The following is a 15,166-nucleotide window of genomic DNA, read 5'->3' as shown; positions in this document are numbered from 1 at the left end:
TATCCTGGTGGTGTTTTGTCTGTGTGGGTAACACTGTACATAACTTTTGGTAATGCCTATTTGATTTACTTAAACTAATGTGGCCTTTTAATTTACATTTACATTTAGTTATTAAGCAGATGCTTTCATCCAAAATGACTTACAAATGAGGAACATAAGCAGTTTGTCATACAAAAGTCAACAGTGTCTGCAGTATCGCACTGCAAAGTTCTCGCTGGAGTAGAAAAGATGCAAGCGCTGAAGAAAGAGACAGACAAGGATTTTCTTTTTTCCAATTGTTAAATAGTAAGTGCATTTAGTGTGGACTGGTTAAGTGCTCACAGAACAGATGTGTTTTCAGCTGTTTCTTAAATGCTGAGATCGTATCAGCGGATCGTGTGGAGGTTGGAAGCTCATTCCACCACAGAGGAACAGAGAGACTGAATGATCGTGAAATTGACTTTGTGCCTCTTTGCGTCAGGACCACCAGGCACTGCTTGTTCATTGACCACAGAGAGCGAATTGGGACATAGACCTGGAGGAGTAAATATAAGAGGATACTGTTCCATTGACTGTCCTGAAGGCCTGAGTCAAAGCCTTGAATTTGATGCAGGCAGCTACTGGCAGCCAGTGAAGTGAAATCAAGAGTGAGGTGAGCCCTCTTTGGCTGATTGAAGACCAGACTCGCTGCAGTGTTCTGGACCTTCTGCAGTGGCTTAGTCTTGCTAGCAAGCAGAAAGGCCAACTGGGCATTACAGTAGTCCAGCCTTTTAATGACCAGAGCTTGGATCAGGAGCTGTGCAGCATATTCAGACATGAGCGGTCTGATTTTCCAGATGTTGTAAAGCTCAAAGCTGCAAGACTGGGCAGTTGTTGAGACGTTGGCAGTGAAGTTAAGCTGGTCATCCACCACCACTCCCAAATTCTGAGCTGTATTGGTTGCCATTAGCGTAGTTGAGCCAAGATGAATAGAGAGGTTGTGGTCAATTTAATATTAGCAAACTATAGTTTTGGCAAGTTGTTTAGGACATCTACTTTGTGCATGACACAAGTAATTTTTCCAACAATTGTTTACAGACAGATTGTTTCACTTTTAATTGACTATATCACAATTCCAGTGGGTCAGAAGTTTACATACACTAAGTTAACTGTGCCTTTGATCAGATTGGAAAATTCCAGAAACTGATGTCAATCTGTTAGACAATTAGCTTCTGATAGGTGTACTGAATTGGAGGTGTGCCTGTGGATGTATTTTAAGGCCTACCTTCAAACTCAGTGCCTCTTTGCTTGACATCATGGGAAAATCAAAAGAAATCAGACAAGACCTCAGAAAAAAATGTGGACCTTCACAAGTCTGGTTCATCCTTGGGAGAAATTTCCAAACGCCTGAAGGTACCTCATTCATCTGTACAAACAATAGTACGCAAGTATAAACACCATGGGACCATGCAGCCATCATACCGCTCAGGAAGGAGACACGTTCTGTCTCCAAGAAATGAATGTAGTTTGGTGTGAAAAGTGCAAATCAATCCCAGAACAACAGCAAAGGACCTTGTGAAGATGCTGGAGGAAACAGGTAGACATGTATCTGTATCCACAGTAAATGAGTCCTATATCGATATAACCCGAAAGGCTGCTCAGCAAGGAAGAAGCCACTGCTCCAAAACTGCCATAAAAAAGCCAGACTACAATTTGCAAGTGCACATGGGGACAAAGATCTTACTTTTTGGAGAAATTTCCTCTGGTCTGATGAAACAAAAATGGAACATTTTGGCCATAATGACCATCGTTATGTTTGGAGGAAAAAGGGTGAGGCTTGCAAGCCGAAGAACACCATCCCAACTGTGAAGCATGGGGTGCTTTGCTGCTGGAGGGACTGGTGCACTTCACAAAATAGATGGCATCATGAGGAAGGAAAATTATGTGGATATATTGAAGCAACATCTTAAGACATCAGCCAGGAAGTTAAAGCTCAGTTGCAAATGGGTCTTCCAATTGGACAATGATCCCAAGCATACCTCTGAAGTTGTGGCAAAATGGCCTAAGGACAACAAAGTCAAGGTATTGGAGTGGCCATCACAAAGCCCTGACCTCAATCCGATAGAAAATTTGTGGGCAGAACTGAAAAAGTGTGTGCGAGCAAGGAGGCCTACAAGCCCGAATCAGTTACACCAGTTCTGTCTGGAGGAATGGGCAAAAATTCCAGCAACTTATTGTGAGAAGCTTGTGGAAGGCTATCCAAAATGTCTGACCCAAGTTAAACAATTTAAAGGCAATGCTACCAAATACTAACAAAGTGTATGTAAACTTCTGACCCACTGGGAATGTGATGAAAGAAATAAAAACTGAAATAAATAATTCTCTCTATTATTATTCTGACATTTCACATTCTTAAAATAGTGATCCTAATTGACCTAAGACAGGGAAATTTTTCTATGATTAAATGTCAGGAATTGTGAAAAACTGAGTTTAAATGTATTTGGCTAAGGTGCATGTAAACTTCTGACTTCAACTGTATATATATATATATATATATATATATATATATATATACACAGTTGTGCTTAAAAGTTTGCATACCCTGGCAGAAATTGTGAAATTTTGGCATTGATTTTGAAAATATGACTGATCATGCAAAAAACTGTCTTTTATTTAAGGATAGTGATCATATGAAGCCATTTATTATCACAAAGTTGTTTGGCTCCTTTTTAAATCATAATAACAGAAATCACCCAAATGGCCCTGATCAAAAGTTTACATACCCTTGAATGTTTGGCCTTGTTACAGACACACAAGGTGACACACACAGGTTTAAATGGCAATTAAAGTTTAATTTCCCACACCTGTGGCTTTTTAAATTGCAATTAGTGTCTGTGAATGAATAGTCAATGAGTTTGTTAGCTCTCACGTGGATGCACTGAGCAGGCTAGATACTGAGCCATGTGGAGCAGAAAAGAACTGTCAAAAGACCTGCATAACAAGGTAATGGAACATTATAAAGATGGAAAATGATATCAAATGATATCCAAAGCCTTGAAAATGCCAGTCAGTACTGTTCAGTCACTTATTAAGAAGTGGAAAATTCGGGGATCACTTGATACCAAGCCAAGGTCAGGTAGACCAAGAAAGATTTCAGCCACAACTGCCAGAAGAATTGTTTGGGATACAAAGTAAAACCCACAGGTAATCTCAGGAGAAATACAGGCTGCTCTGGAAAAAGACAGTGTGGTTGTTTCAAGGAGCACAATACTACGATACTTGAACAAAAATGAGCTGCATGGTCGAGTTGCCAGAAAGAAGCCTTTACTGCGCCAGTGCCACAAAAAAGCCCGGTTACAATATGCCCGACAACACCTTGACACACCTCACAGCTTCTGGCACACTGTAATTTGGAGTGACGAGACCAAAATAGAGCTTTATGGTCACAACCATAAGCGCTATGTTTGTAGAGGGGTCAACAAGGCGTATAGTGAAAAGAATACCATCCCCACTGTGAAGCATGGTGGTGGCTCACTGATGTTTTGGGGGTATGTGAGATCTAAAGGCACGGGGAATCTTGTGAAAATTGATGGCAATATGAATGCAGCATGTTATCAGAAAATATTGACAGACAACTTGCATTCTTCTGCACGAAAGCTGGACTTTCCAGTACGACAATGACCCTAAGCACAAGGCCAAGTTGACCCTCCAGTGGTTACAGCAGAAAAAGGTGAAGGTTCTGGAGTGGCCATCACAGTCTCCTGACCTTAATATCATCGAGTCACTCTGGGGAGATCTCAAATGTGCGGTTCATGCAAGACGACCAAAGACTTTGCATGACCTGGAGGCATTTTGCCAAGACGAATGGGCAGCTATACCACCTGCAAGAATTTGGGGCCTCATAGACAACTATTACAAAAGACTGCACGCTGTCATTGATGCTAAAGGGAGCAATACATAGTATTAAGAACTAAGGGTATGCAGACTTTTGAACAGGGTTCGTTTCAATTTTTTCTTTGTTGCCATGTTTTGTTTTATGATTGTGCCATTCTGTTATAACCTACAGTTGAATATGAATCCCATAAGAAATAAAAGAAATGTGTTTTGCCTGCTCACTCATGTTTTCTTTAAAAATGATACACATATTACCAATTCTCCAAGGGTATGCAAACTTTTGAGCACAACTGTAGCTCTGGGAAAAATTAAGAGACCACTGCAAAATTATCAGTTTCTCTGGATTTACTATTTATAGGTATGTGTTTGAGTAAAATGAACATTTTTGTTTTATTCTATAAAGTACTGACAACATTCCTCCCAAATTCCAAATCAAAATATTGTCATTTAGAGCAATATTTTTTATTTTATTTATTTTTTTGTGCAAAAAATGACAACTGGTCAAAATAACAAAAAAGATGCAGTGTTTTCTTTATCTTCTTTGTTATTAAATCCAGAGAAACTGATAATTTCGCAGTGGTCTCTTATTTTGTTCCAGAGCTGTGTATATACACAGTGCTGGGCAGGTTACTTGTGAATTGTAATCCGGTACTGATTAGAAATTACATGACAAAAAATGCAATGGATAATATAATCTCGTAGATTACATTTTTGGAGTAATCTAATCTGATTACTTTTTTATTACTTTCAACCTAATTCTATTTTATTTTATGTCACATGCATATGAATAGAATAATAATTTTAACATAAAAGTACAAAGAGGAAGAAAATGTATTTAATTCTTTATTACAAAAAGAGCCTCACATCTGTTTAACTGTGCATTTATTCACTGAGCATTGTGCTGCACTTAACGATTGCACTGCATTATTTTATTTCTGTATTCTTTTTTTATTTTTTATTCATTTGAATAATTTTCCCTTTATTTTTATAACTTTTTATTCTTATTTCTTGTTAATTTGTTAATGATTTTAATAATTTTTATGTAAAGCACTTTGAATTGCCATTGTGTATGAAATGTGCTATATAAATAAACTTGCCTTGCCTCACAAAAAGAGCTCATGTCATTTTTAAAAAGTGCTTTAAACATTACATGAATGAAATAAACATTAAATCTAACAGCAATGACAGTGTATGGCCAAAGTTTTGAATTCAAAACACTGAGACATCAAGTTCATTTTAAGTGCATAAAACAATAGCAACATTAAGAACAATAATGACAATAAAATCAACAGCAACTATGTTGCTAGGTCAAAGCTTTTATCTAAAAACACTGAAAAACTTTTAATCCTTACTGTTTACTGATAATCCATCACCTATTCCAGTGCTGAGGTGCAAGATATTCTAAAAGAGTACAATATTTAAAAACAGCAGAGTTCCACTGAGTCACACAAGGAACTATTGTGTCAAATTGTGTCAAGTTTCATGCAGTGGATGTAAATTTTGTGGACCTTTAAAGAATAAAAAAGCAGGTCTGAACCACTGTGATGCAACTTATTACAAAAAGTTATGATTTAAGTATCATTTAAAGGGATAGTTCACCCAATAGACCACATTTATGAAACTTTATGGTTTTTGTTTTTTTGTTTTTGGAAGCTTGAATGCTCCAGTCCACGTTCATTTAAATTTTATGGAAATGAGTGACAAGCAAAGTCTTCAGAATTTCTTCTTTTGTGTTCACTCACTGAAAAATGACAATTCAGTCATCATTTACTCCCCTTCATGTTCTTCCAAACCTGTGTGACTTTCTCTCCTCTGTGGAACACAAAAGGAGATGTTACTGACAACCTCAGTCACCATTCACTTTTATTGAATCTGCAGGTTGCCATTCTGATTAGTATGTCTGTTTTTTGTTCCCAGGTAGAAAGTTATACGGGTTTGGAATAGCACTGCATCAGCATCAACAGTAGAGTGATGGGCTTTGTTCCATTTTGCTGCACATTTTGCAGATGTACTATTGTGTACCCTGTGGGAGATGGCATCCACTAGATCCTTTGAAGCAATTCAATTCAATGTGAGCTGCATACCATTGGTGTAATTTCATTCTTAAAAATGAAATTATTTCTATAGATTTCTATAGTGGTTAAATGCTGAGGTAGACCGCTCCATCTTCACCTGACTTGCTAGTAGCGAGTATCAGTTCTGAGTGCAATACAATCCTTCCCCTCTCTTCCGAAAACACTCGAAGACTTACCGAATGTATATCAGTGGTGTGCTGATTTAGAATGAAAAATGTAAAAGATTGGAAAAAGAGAATGATTAGGATGATCAATAAATTAACAATTTACTGCTGTTGCCTTGCAAATATATAATCATGTAATCTATAAAAGTAACTGTAGTCCCATTATGAGCATTTTAAAATGTAATGTAATCCAAATACAAGTACTTGATTTTGTAATATGATTACGTAATCCAGATTACATGTAATCCGTTACTACCCAACACTGAGTTTGTGTGTGTGTGTGTGTGTGTGTATATATATATATATATATATATACACACCCAGATGGGCTGCATCTTTTTTGTTATTTTGTACAGTTGTCATTTTCAGCAAATAAATGCTCTAAATGACAACATTTTTATTTGGTATTTGGGAGAAATGTTGTCAGAACTTTATAGAATAAAACAAAAATTTGAATTTTACTCAAACACATACCTATAAATAATAAATCCAGAGAAACTGATAATTTTGCAGTGGTCTCTTAATTTTTTCCAGAGCTGTATATATACACCAATCAGCCACAACATTAAAACCATCTGCCTAATATTGCGTAGGTCCCCCTTGTGCCACCAGAACTGCGCCAACCCGCATCTCAGAATAGCATTCTGAGATGCTATTCTTCTCGCCACAGTTGTACAGAGCGGTTATCAGAGTTTTTGTTGACTTACTGTAGTCAGTTTGAACCAGTCTGGCCATTCTCTGTTGACCTCTCTCATCAACAAGGCATTTCCATCCGCAGAACTACCACTTACTGGATGTTTTTTGTTTTTGGCACCATTTGGAGTAAATTACAGAAATACTTAAACCAGCCCATCTGGCACAAACAATCATGCCACGGTCCCAATATATATATATATATATATATATATATATATATATATATATATATATATATATATATATATATATGCACACATTTTATAATATATACTATGGTTATTATGAACTAAAATATACAGTGACCAAAAAGCTACTGTATTTTACAATAAAGTTCGTAAACATATCTGTAAATTTGGAACAAATCTTGTGTTTGGAGGGAATAAATAATTAATGAAAGATGTAATCATTGTGCTAAAAAAAAAATATTCTCATTCACAATGGTAACTGCTGCATTGATCCGAGACATAATTAGTTTATTGATTAAGTCTTGGACTTGCCTTGGATACAGAGAACATTAGCATACAATAAAGAAAATGAGACTATTTATCATTTAAATATCAAGCCTACTACCTTTCTACTATAACATTACTGATGATTTAGGTTCAGAGCTGGTCGTTTTTAGTTGTTAATCATAGAAATTAGTCTAGACAGACCTAAATGTCAACTGTCTTGATATAACATAAATCTTTCATCCTTTATGAAATAACTGACAGATTTCAGGTGAATGAGGTAATCTGTAATGTCACTGATCCATGCCATGAGTTCTGTCTTGTCAATATTGCTTCTTTTCTGGAAACAGAGTACTGAAAATAAGACAAGACGTGATGGTTATAATGTGTTGGAGTTTGTAGAAACACTAGATGGCAGTCTACCACGACAATTTGTGAAATGCAGGCCAATCTTAAATAATTTATTGGTCCGATCCTGATTTACAGATTAATTTTGAGATACAGATTAACTATCAGATTAAAAATGGAAATGTAACAAAAAATGTGAGGATTAAGACTATTAAGTAAAATATGTAAAAGTTGGCAAACAGTGTTGGGTAACGTTACTTTTAAAAGTAACTCTTTAGAATATTGCGTTTCTCCTTAAAAAAGTATCTTAATTATTTAAAAAGTTATTTTTTTTTATGGAAAGTAAAGAGTTACTTTTTTCTCACAGCCACTTTCTGTTCTGCTATGCTATGCATTCCATACAAGAGACATTACAAGTCATGCTACTGTACAACACTCTTGTCAAAACAACATAGTTAACAAACAGATATTTAGAAAGTAGGTCTTCACATCATATTTATAATAAAGAATCAATAACATGAATATGCATGGTTTGTTTTTCCATCAACATGGTAGCCAATATGAATGTCTTACCTAAAGCAGTAAAGTCCAACACTTGAACCTGCATCATATATGTCATCATGTGATGTGCTCATCGACAATGCCAGAGTCAACTTAAGATGTTTTTCAAAAGTCAGGATAAAATTCAGTGAGGAATGCCAGTCTAACATGTTCAAGGAATAAGTCTAAATATTCTTCATTAAAGTCATGTCAGTGCACGCTTGTTTTGAGTTGATCCACGGTGCATACACACACCACAACTTCAAAGGCGCATGTTGATACAACTTGAATGGAATAATTTTTAATACTAGCAAAATGTCATTAATACAGTTTGTTTCATGAATCAAACTACTTGTTTATTATAAAACAAAAATGTAGAATATTTTTAGAAACTAAGACATTTTCTATGCATACACAATCGATGTAGAACTTTGCTTGGAGTCGCTGATCCAGAGTCAGCTTTTCTCATCCCATTCTCCCAGTTATGGGGAGCTGTAACACAGAGCAGTTCAGCTGCATAAGTCAGTGAATTGAGCAAGTATTTCACCCTGTGTATCATGTCGTGGCCAGTGGAAGACTAGTCTTATAATCCCTCTGCCTAAACGCATTTACTGATTTTTTTTAATGCAGTGTGTATTAACACATGAATCAGCGTTTCACTCGACCAAATGTTGTTGATCTCGCATCAGGCTAAAAACACGAAATGTGCATGCACGTTAGCGAGTTGATTGACAGGCGTTGTCTGTATCTAAAAGGTGTCTGACTCTTTTACCTGCAAGGCAGGACTTCCTTTCTACATCTATTGACTGTTTGGTGCTAGAGCTTCTTTCCATTCATTTAAATAGAAGTGACTTGTCTCTGCTAAATAGTCTCTGGCCTCAAACTCTATAGAAATACAATGCCCATCATGCACTACGCCTCCTCCCCGAAGTTTGCACACTTTTACTCCTGATTTCTTGCATTACAGGGACAGTAGAGGTGTACAAAAGCAACGCGTTACTTTATTTAAAAAGTAACTCCGTTATTATGGTCTAAAATAAAAATATTGCGTTACTTTACTCGTTACTCTGGAAAAGTAATCTAATTACATAACATTCGTTACTTTTATCCCGTTACCCCCAACACTGTTGGCAAAACAGCTTACAAAATGTTATGTCTCAAGAAAAAGTTTTGTCTCAAGAGGTCACTATTGAGTAAAATATGCACCTTTCTATACTGAAGGAGGGATAAAGACACTTGACCAATGAAGTTCTGAAGTGTTTTCTTCGGAATAGAATAATGTGCTTTTTGCTTATAATACAATCTCTGATTCATGCTGTTATGCTCTGATTTAACAGTCTCTATGTCATTTTGAGTTAGCTTGTTTATTTCACGTTGTTTCACATTCTTACTGCATTGGTCAAAACTACCAGGAAAATAAGAGCTGCTGGTTACTTCACTTTTATTGTTCATTTTACATTGGAAAATGTATGATCTTTGCAGACTGTGGGAGTGAAGTTCATAAGAACCCTCCATTCAAGATGACTGATATATTATGTATACTCTTTATTATTGATGACCAGGAATCTTGTTACTCTGAGCTCCATCTGAAAGGGAGGATAGGGAAGAGGACAGGTGTTCATTTGATCCCTTTGCTTTTTGTCCTCAAACATGCTGCCCTGCTTGGCCTACTTGTCCAGAGCCGTTTCATGCATGCTTACTACTAGTTGAATGTGGTCTATCAATTTGTTTGACCACTATGTATCGATCATTCTATCTATCTATCTATCTATCTATCTATCTATCTATCTATCTATCTATCTATCTATCTACCTGTCTGTCTGTCTGTCTGTCACCCTATCTATCTATCTGTCTGTCACCCTATCTGTGTATCTGTCACCCTATCTATCTATCTATCTATCTATCTATCTATCTATCTATCTATCTATCTATCTATCTATCTATCTGTCTGTCTGTCACCCTATCTATCTGTCTGTCTGTCTGTCACTCTATCTATCTATCTATCTATCTATCTATCTATCCAATAAAGTGATCTTTATACCATAAAATTAGTATAAAAAATGAAGCTAAGTTTCAGGTAGGTGTCAAAAGGGGAATTCCAGTCTCTCTGTTGAAACAGTGTCTAAAACACCCCATAACCTTCTCAGGGGCTCTCCAGATTAACAGTAATTTCAAAACCAACGTTCCGTCAGCATACTGGATGCAGCATTGTGGCTCCTCCTCCACCTAGTGCTTCGCAGCCTTCAAACACACTAGTGTGTGTGTGTGTGTGTGTGTGTGTGTGTGTGTGTGTGTGTGTGTGTGCGTGTGTGTGCGTGCCAAACAACACCACTGCTCATTCAAAGTTGGGGCGTATTTTCAACAGTGAATGCAACAATTTGGGAACTTGCCTGTATTTCTACTCACTCACTCGTGCCATTCTAATAGCATCGTGGACCGATAAGACAGTTAAGCAGTGGCATTTCTTTGCAAAGGAGCGTTTCGTCCTGGTTTCAGGCTTACAATATGAAGTGCAGTTATGGCAAAGAGGGGTAAATCCGTGGTGAGGACCCTGGAGGATTTAACGCTGGATTCGGGTTACGGTGGAGCCGCGGACTCCTTCAGGTCATCGAGCTTGTCTCTGTGCTGCTCCGAGGCGCACATCTCCTATGCGCATGGAGGGCACTGCTGGCAACTGACTGACTCCACGCACAGTCGACACAACAGCTTAGACACCGTCAACACCGTCCTGGCTGAAGACGGCGAGACCCTGGAGTGTTCCGGACACTGTGCGAAACTTCCCGAGCTTGAGGATGTGCCCTGGAGCCTCGGGGAGGTGGAGAACGCGCTCAACAAGGAGGAAGAATTGAGGTTCGGGACCGTCTCCGCGGATCTGCTGGCGCGGCTCTCTGCGCTCGTCAGCCGCGCGCTGGTGAGGATCGCCAGGGAAGCGCAGCGCCTGAGTTTGCGCTACGGCAAATGCACCAAATATGACATTCAAAGTGCCATCAAGATGATCTTCTCGTGGACCATCTCGGTCAACTGCATCGCCGCGGCGCTCAGCGCGCTGTCCATGTACAACATGAGCACCGAGGATAAATTCAGCCGGGGTAAATCCGAAAGATGCGGCTTGGTGTTCTCCGTGGGGAAGTTCTTCAGGTGGATGGTGGACAGCAGGGTCGCGGTGCGCATCCACGAGCATGCGGCCATATACCTGACCGCCTGTATGGAGAGCCTCTTCCGAGAGGTCTTCACCCGGGTGCTGAATAGCTCGGAGGTGGAGAAAGATAACGGGATCCCCAAATTTACACTGGAATCCTTTGAACATGCTCTGAGCAATGATTCAGAGTTGTACGGCCTGCTTTTACCCTATAAGCATCTCGTATGTGGGAAAAATGCCAATGGTAAGTTCTCCACCTGAAAAGCAGTTTTACAGCCTTACAAAATTAAAAGTCCTTTGCCAATGCAAATTAATTGATTGAATGATTGTTCTAATTTATTTTATTCTGGGAGAGGGGATTTTTTTTATCCTTTTATTCTATCTTTATTTTCTTTTTAGAGTCTAGTATTATAATGTGGAACAAATGAAAGAAAAAACAGTAACCAGCTATGATGTTTATACAATGAAATTAAGATTTAGGCTCACTGCCCAGGAACTGACATCATCTGTGTGTATATATTACAGTCTCATCAAGGATGTTTGGCTCAAAATGCTCAGTGAAGTGAGATAACTTGATTTTTCAAGGATGTGCTTTGAATATAGATTGTGTGTATGGACATGGACATTTTTGTCTGAGTACTGTGTTTAATGTAACAGTGTGTTAGAGAGTGGTTCATTTCTAACATACAGTATTGCTCAGCTGCATTTGGCACAGGTAATTAGTTCACAATTCCATTTTGTTCTCTTTAAATGCATCATTTGTACATTTACAGCACAGAAACATATCATTCAGAGTGTGTCCAGGCTGTAGTTTTGTAGTTTATGTCCAGGATGAGAAAATCAAGTGATGGACCCTAGAGGGAAGGGGATATTCAATGTATAACCTTCCAGTAATGCTTGTGCAACAATGTGGACTTGACAGTATTGCAGCACTATAGAGAGTGATGATGTCATTGATTTAATATAGCTGCCTGACAGAGAGGTTTCTCTACATTAAAGTAGTCTTTTTGTGTCAATTTTAGGATTATATATGGACCAGTGCCTCTTGCAAAGATATCTAACCTACCATACATACTGCATATACAGTATGGCATATATTGTGTTTATACTGTATACTGCAGATGTATAGGATAAAGGCACACACATACATCTATACTTCACAGAGATACAGAAATCAGACAGTGATGGTATAAAATGAAGGAATCTTTAGGATTAGTTTTAATGTATATTGGGCAGACTTTAGTATCCCATTTCTGGAGTGCATTCCCCTCTGTCGGAATGACTCATTTTGCATAGATTAAAAGGTGAGTGTTATATTAACCCAATTACAAGGAGATTATGTCTCCTCCATAGTAAGGTATATTTCTTTCTTAAGGGTTGTTTCAAGGTGGGCTGCTAGATAATAGCCCACCCTTTGTTCTTCTCAGGAGAGCAGTTTTAATTGCACTCTGGGTTTATTTCGAGAAACACATAGAGCATACATCTGCTTTAAATTGTGGTAGCGCAAGAGTTTGTATGCGTGTGAGAGTAGCTTTAGACATGCAACTGTTACACAACCTCTCAATTTCCTTGAATATGCATAAACATATTAAATGTGTTCCATAATGGAATTTATGAGCTTCCTCCTGCTGTGGTGGAGATGTGGAGGCTGTCAGTTCAACTGCAGAGGTGGCCTGCTGTGTGTTACTGTGTCTGATTTGTGCCAGGCACTGAGGGGTGTCTTAGTGTTTGGATGTGAGAGAGCTGAATGTGTGTGTGTGTGTTGAGGGAGGCAGTGTTAGGTCACCCAAGCCTGACACAGCTCTAGCTGTACCAGGCTGCCCCAGTACACAGCAGGTGTCTGGAGCTTTGGGTGTCAGGGATTTCTTTGGGGCGGGTTTGCTGAAGGGTGAAGGCATTACACACGGTTAAGGGTAATGTTGGAAGATGAGGTAACTGATCTGGGAGTCTGATACTTGGATATATTGTGAAAGATACACTTCATATACTATGTATTCATATACATTTTTATCCAAAATCTTGAAACAAAAGTCCATGGACACATTATGTGCCAACTACCAATTTATCTAAAAGAAATCATTGGGAAATGGCAGGGGCGAACATACAATCATACAAACTGTTGAATTCTGAATGCTGTCAATTGAGTTTGATCTTACTTATTCAATTCTTGATTTGTCACAGTCTTGATAAATGTCAATTAAGTATTCATGTAATGTTGAATTATTAATTTGTTCTTGCCTTGAGAGAATGAAAACTGCAAAGGCTGTGCATTAGGGATGATTATTTTTTTTCAGGATCTTTTGAACGTTTTTGGCTGTCAGATTCTCTGCCCAAAGACTTTGCTAAAAATGCTGATATAAAATCACCATGATCCTCATGTTGTGCAATACTGCAATGCAGGAAAGACAATACAAATAAAAAAGTAAAGTTAACATACACTGAGACCTCTTAGAGTGAGATACCTGCCTAACAATTTGCCTGAAAGTAAAAGGAAGTCTCATGTGACCAACTTGTGCCAATCTGTCAAACAGAAGCAAAATTCTATCATTATTTTTCATTCTGTACATTCCAATTAGGGATAAATGGTTCTGCTGCTGCTAGTCGACACTGGAATTAGTAGTCGGTTAATATTTTCCCCTATTAAACTGTTCAACATTTTTACACATTTATGTTTGGCTTTATATATTTACAGAGGCTGCGCTTAAATTAATGTCATATTAATGTTACACATTTTAAATATAATTAATAATACAATTATTATTTTTAAAAAAGTGGATATCTGGAGCAGATACAAAGTTTAATTTCACCTCAGGCTGAGTGTGCTTCTTCCCTCTCACTCATGGCGCGCGCAGGAAAATGTCCTCTCTCAAGACAAGCAAACTCAGCAAAGTAGTTATGAAATCACTTCGGTGGTGGTGCGCTTGATGTGTATTTTAAAAACCCACATGACATTGAGAGAAAACAGAATGAGTAACAGGTGTGATCTGCGCTTTTTCTGTCACAGGAGCACAAATGAAGGGACTGGGATGACTTCAATACTCGCGCGCACTTGCGTGATTCAGACTGCGTGCGCAACACTCGCACAAAACACAGCTGCGCGTGTTTGGATGGGAGGCATGTTTGGTGCACGGGATGAATGTCATTGAATTTGCTTTGACGGAGGCTCAAGCAAAATTTCATGCCGCATAAGCGGATTCAGTGTCATTTTTTTCTTGCGGTCTAGACAAGCTTTTCATCTAATGACACGTGCAGCTGTCAGTGAAAAACCGTGTTTCATTATTCAGTCTCATGTGAAGCCCTGACCACTGATATATACGTGCACATGGATATATATCGACATACACAGTGTACAAACCTTGCAAATAACTGTTTTCTGCATGGTATCGCGTTTTCTAAAGCCAAACCAATTCCATACCACAAAGGATGCACTTTTTCCTTCATAATCTCCTCTTATCTTCTCTTTCAAATGAATTTAAGGAACTAGCAGTCACTCTGCCTTCCTCCATTTATCCGACAGAGTGTGTAATGCGTACGTGTTATGTGCTGTACACATTTCTCGTGTGGCAATTTTGCATTACTGCGATAGAGACAATAATCCAAAATGTATACCGCTTGGCAAATTTCTACCGGTTTATCATGTCTACTGGTATATCTGTGAAGGTAAAATTATGTCTAAATGATTTGCATACGCAGAGTAAGATTTGTAAAAGCGTCAATGAAGTTACAAGCGTGATAGAAAAATGTGTATTCACAGAGTAAGATTTGTAAAAGCGTAAATGAAGTTACAAGAGTGATAGGAAAATGTGTGTGCACAGAGTAAGAATTACATGTATGCACAGCATTAAAGTATTGCTAATATTTGTTTCTTATGTTGCAACTTGATTTACACTTTCACAAATC

At 38.1% G+C, this 15,166-nt stretch overlaps 1 protein-coding gene across 1 annotated transcript in view; it reads left to right on the top strand.

The window, feature by feature from the left end:
* The first annotated feature begins 10,446 nt into the window (after nucleotides 1–10,446).
* The window catches only part of LOC127417369 (ankyrin repeat and BTB/POZ domain-containing protein 3-B-like), a 111,056-nt gene continuing 106,336 nt past the window's right edge, over nucleotides 10,447–15,166 (top strand). The window contains exon 1 of the mRNA XM_051657365.1: nucleotides 10,447–11,510. Within this exon, the coding sequence (XP_051513325.1) occupies nucleotides 10,646–11,510 (865 nt within the window). The 5' untranslated portion in view covers nucleotides 10,447–10,645. The remainder of the gene's footprint in view (nucleotides 11,511–15,166) is intronic.

The sequence above is a fragment of the Myxocyprinus asiaticus genome, chromosome 26 (genome assembly GCF_019703515.2).
Source record: "Myxocyprinus asiaticus isolate MX2 ecotype Aquarium Trade chromosome 26, UBuf_Myxa_2, whole genome shotgun sequence".
Taxonomy (NCBI): domain Eukaryota; kingdom Metazoa; phylum Chordata; class Actinopteri; order Cypriniformes; family Catostomidae; genus Myxocyprinus; species Myxocyprinus asiaticus.
The sequence above is the reverse complement of the archived record's forward strand: the minus strand, read 5'-3'. Positions and strand labels throughout refer to the sequence as shown.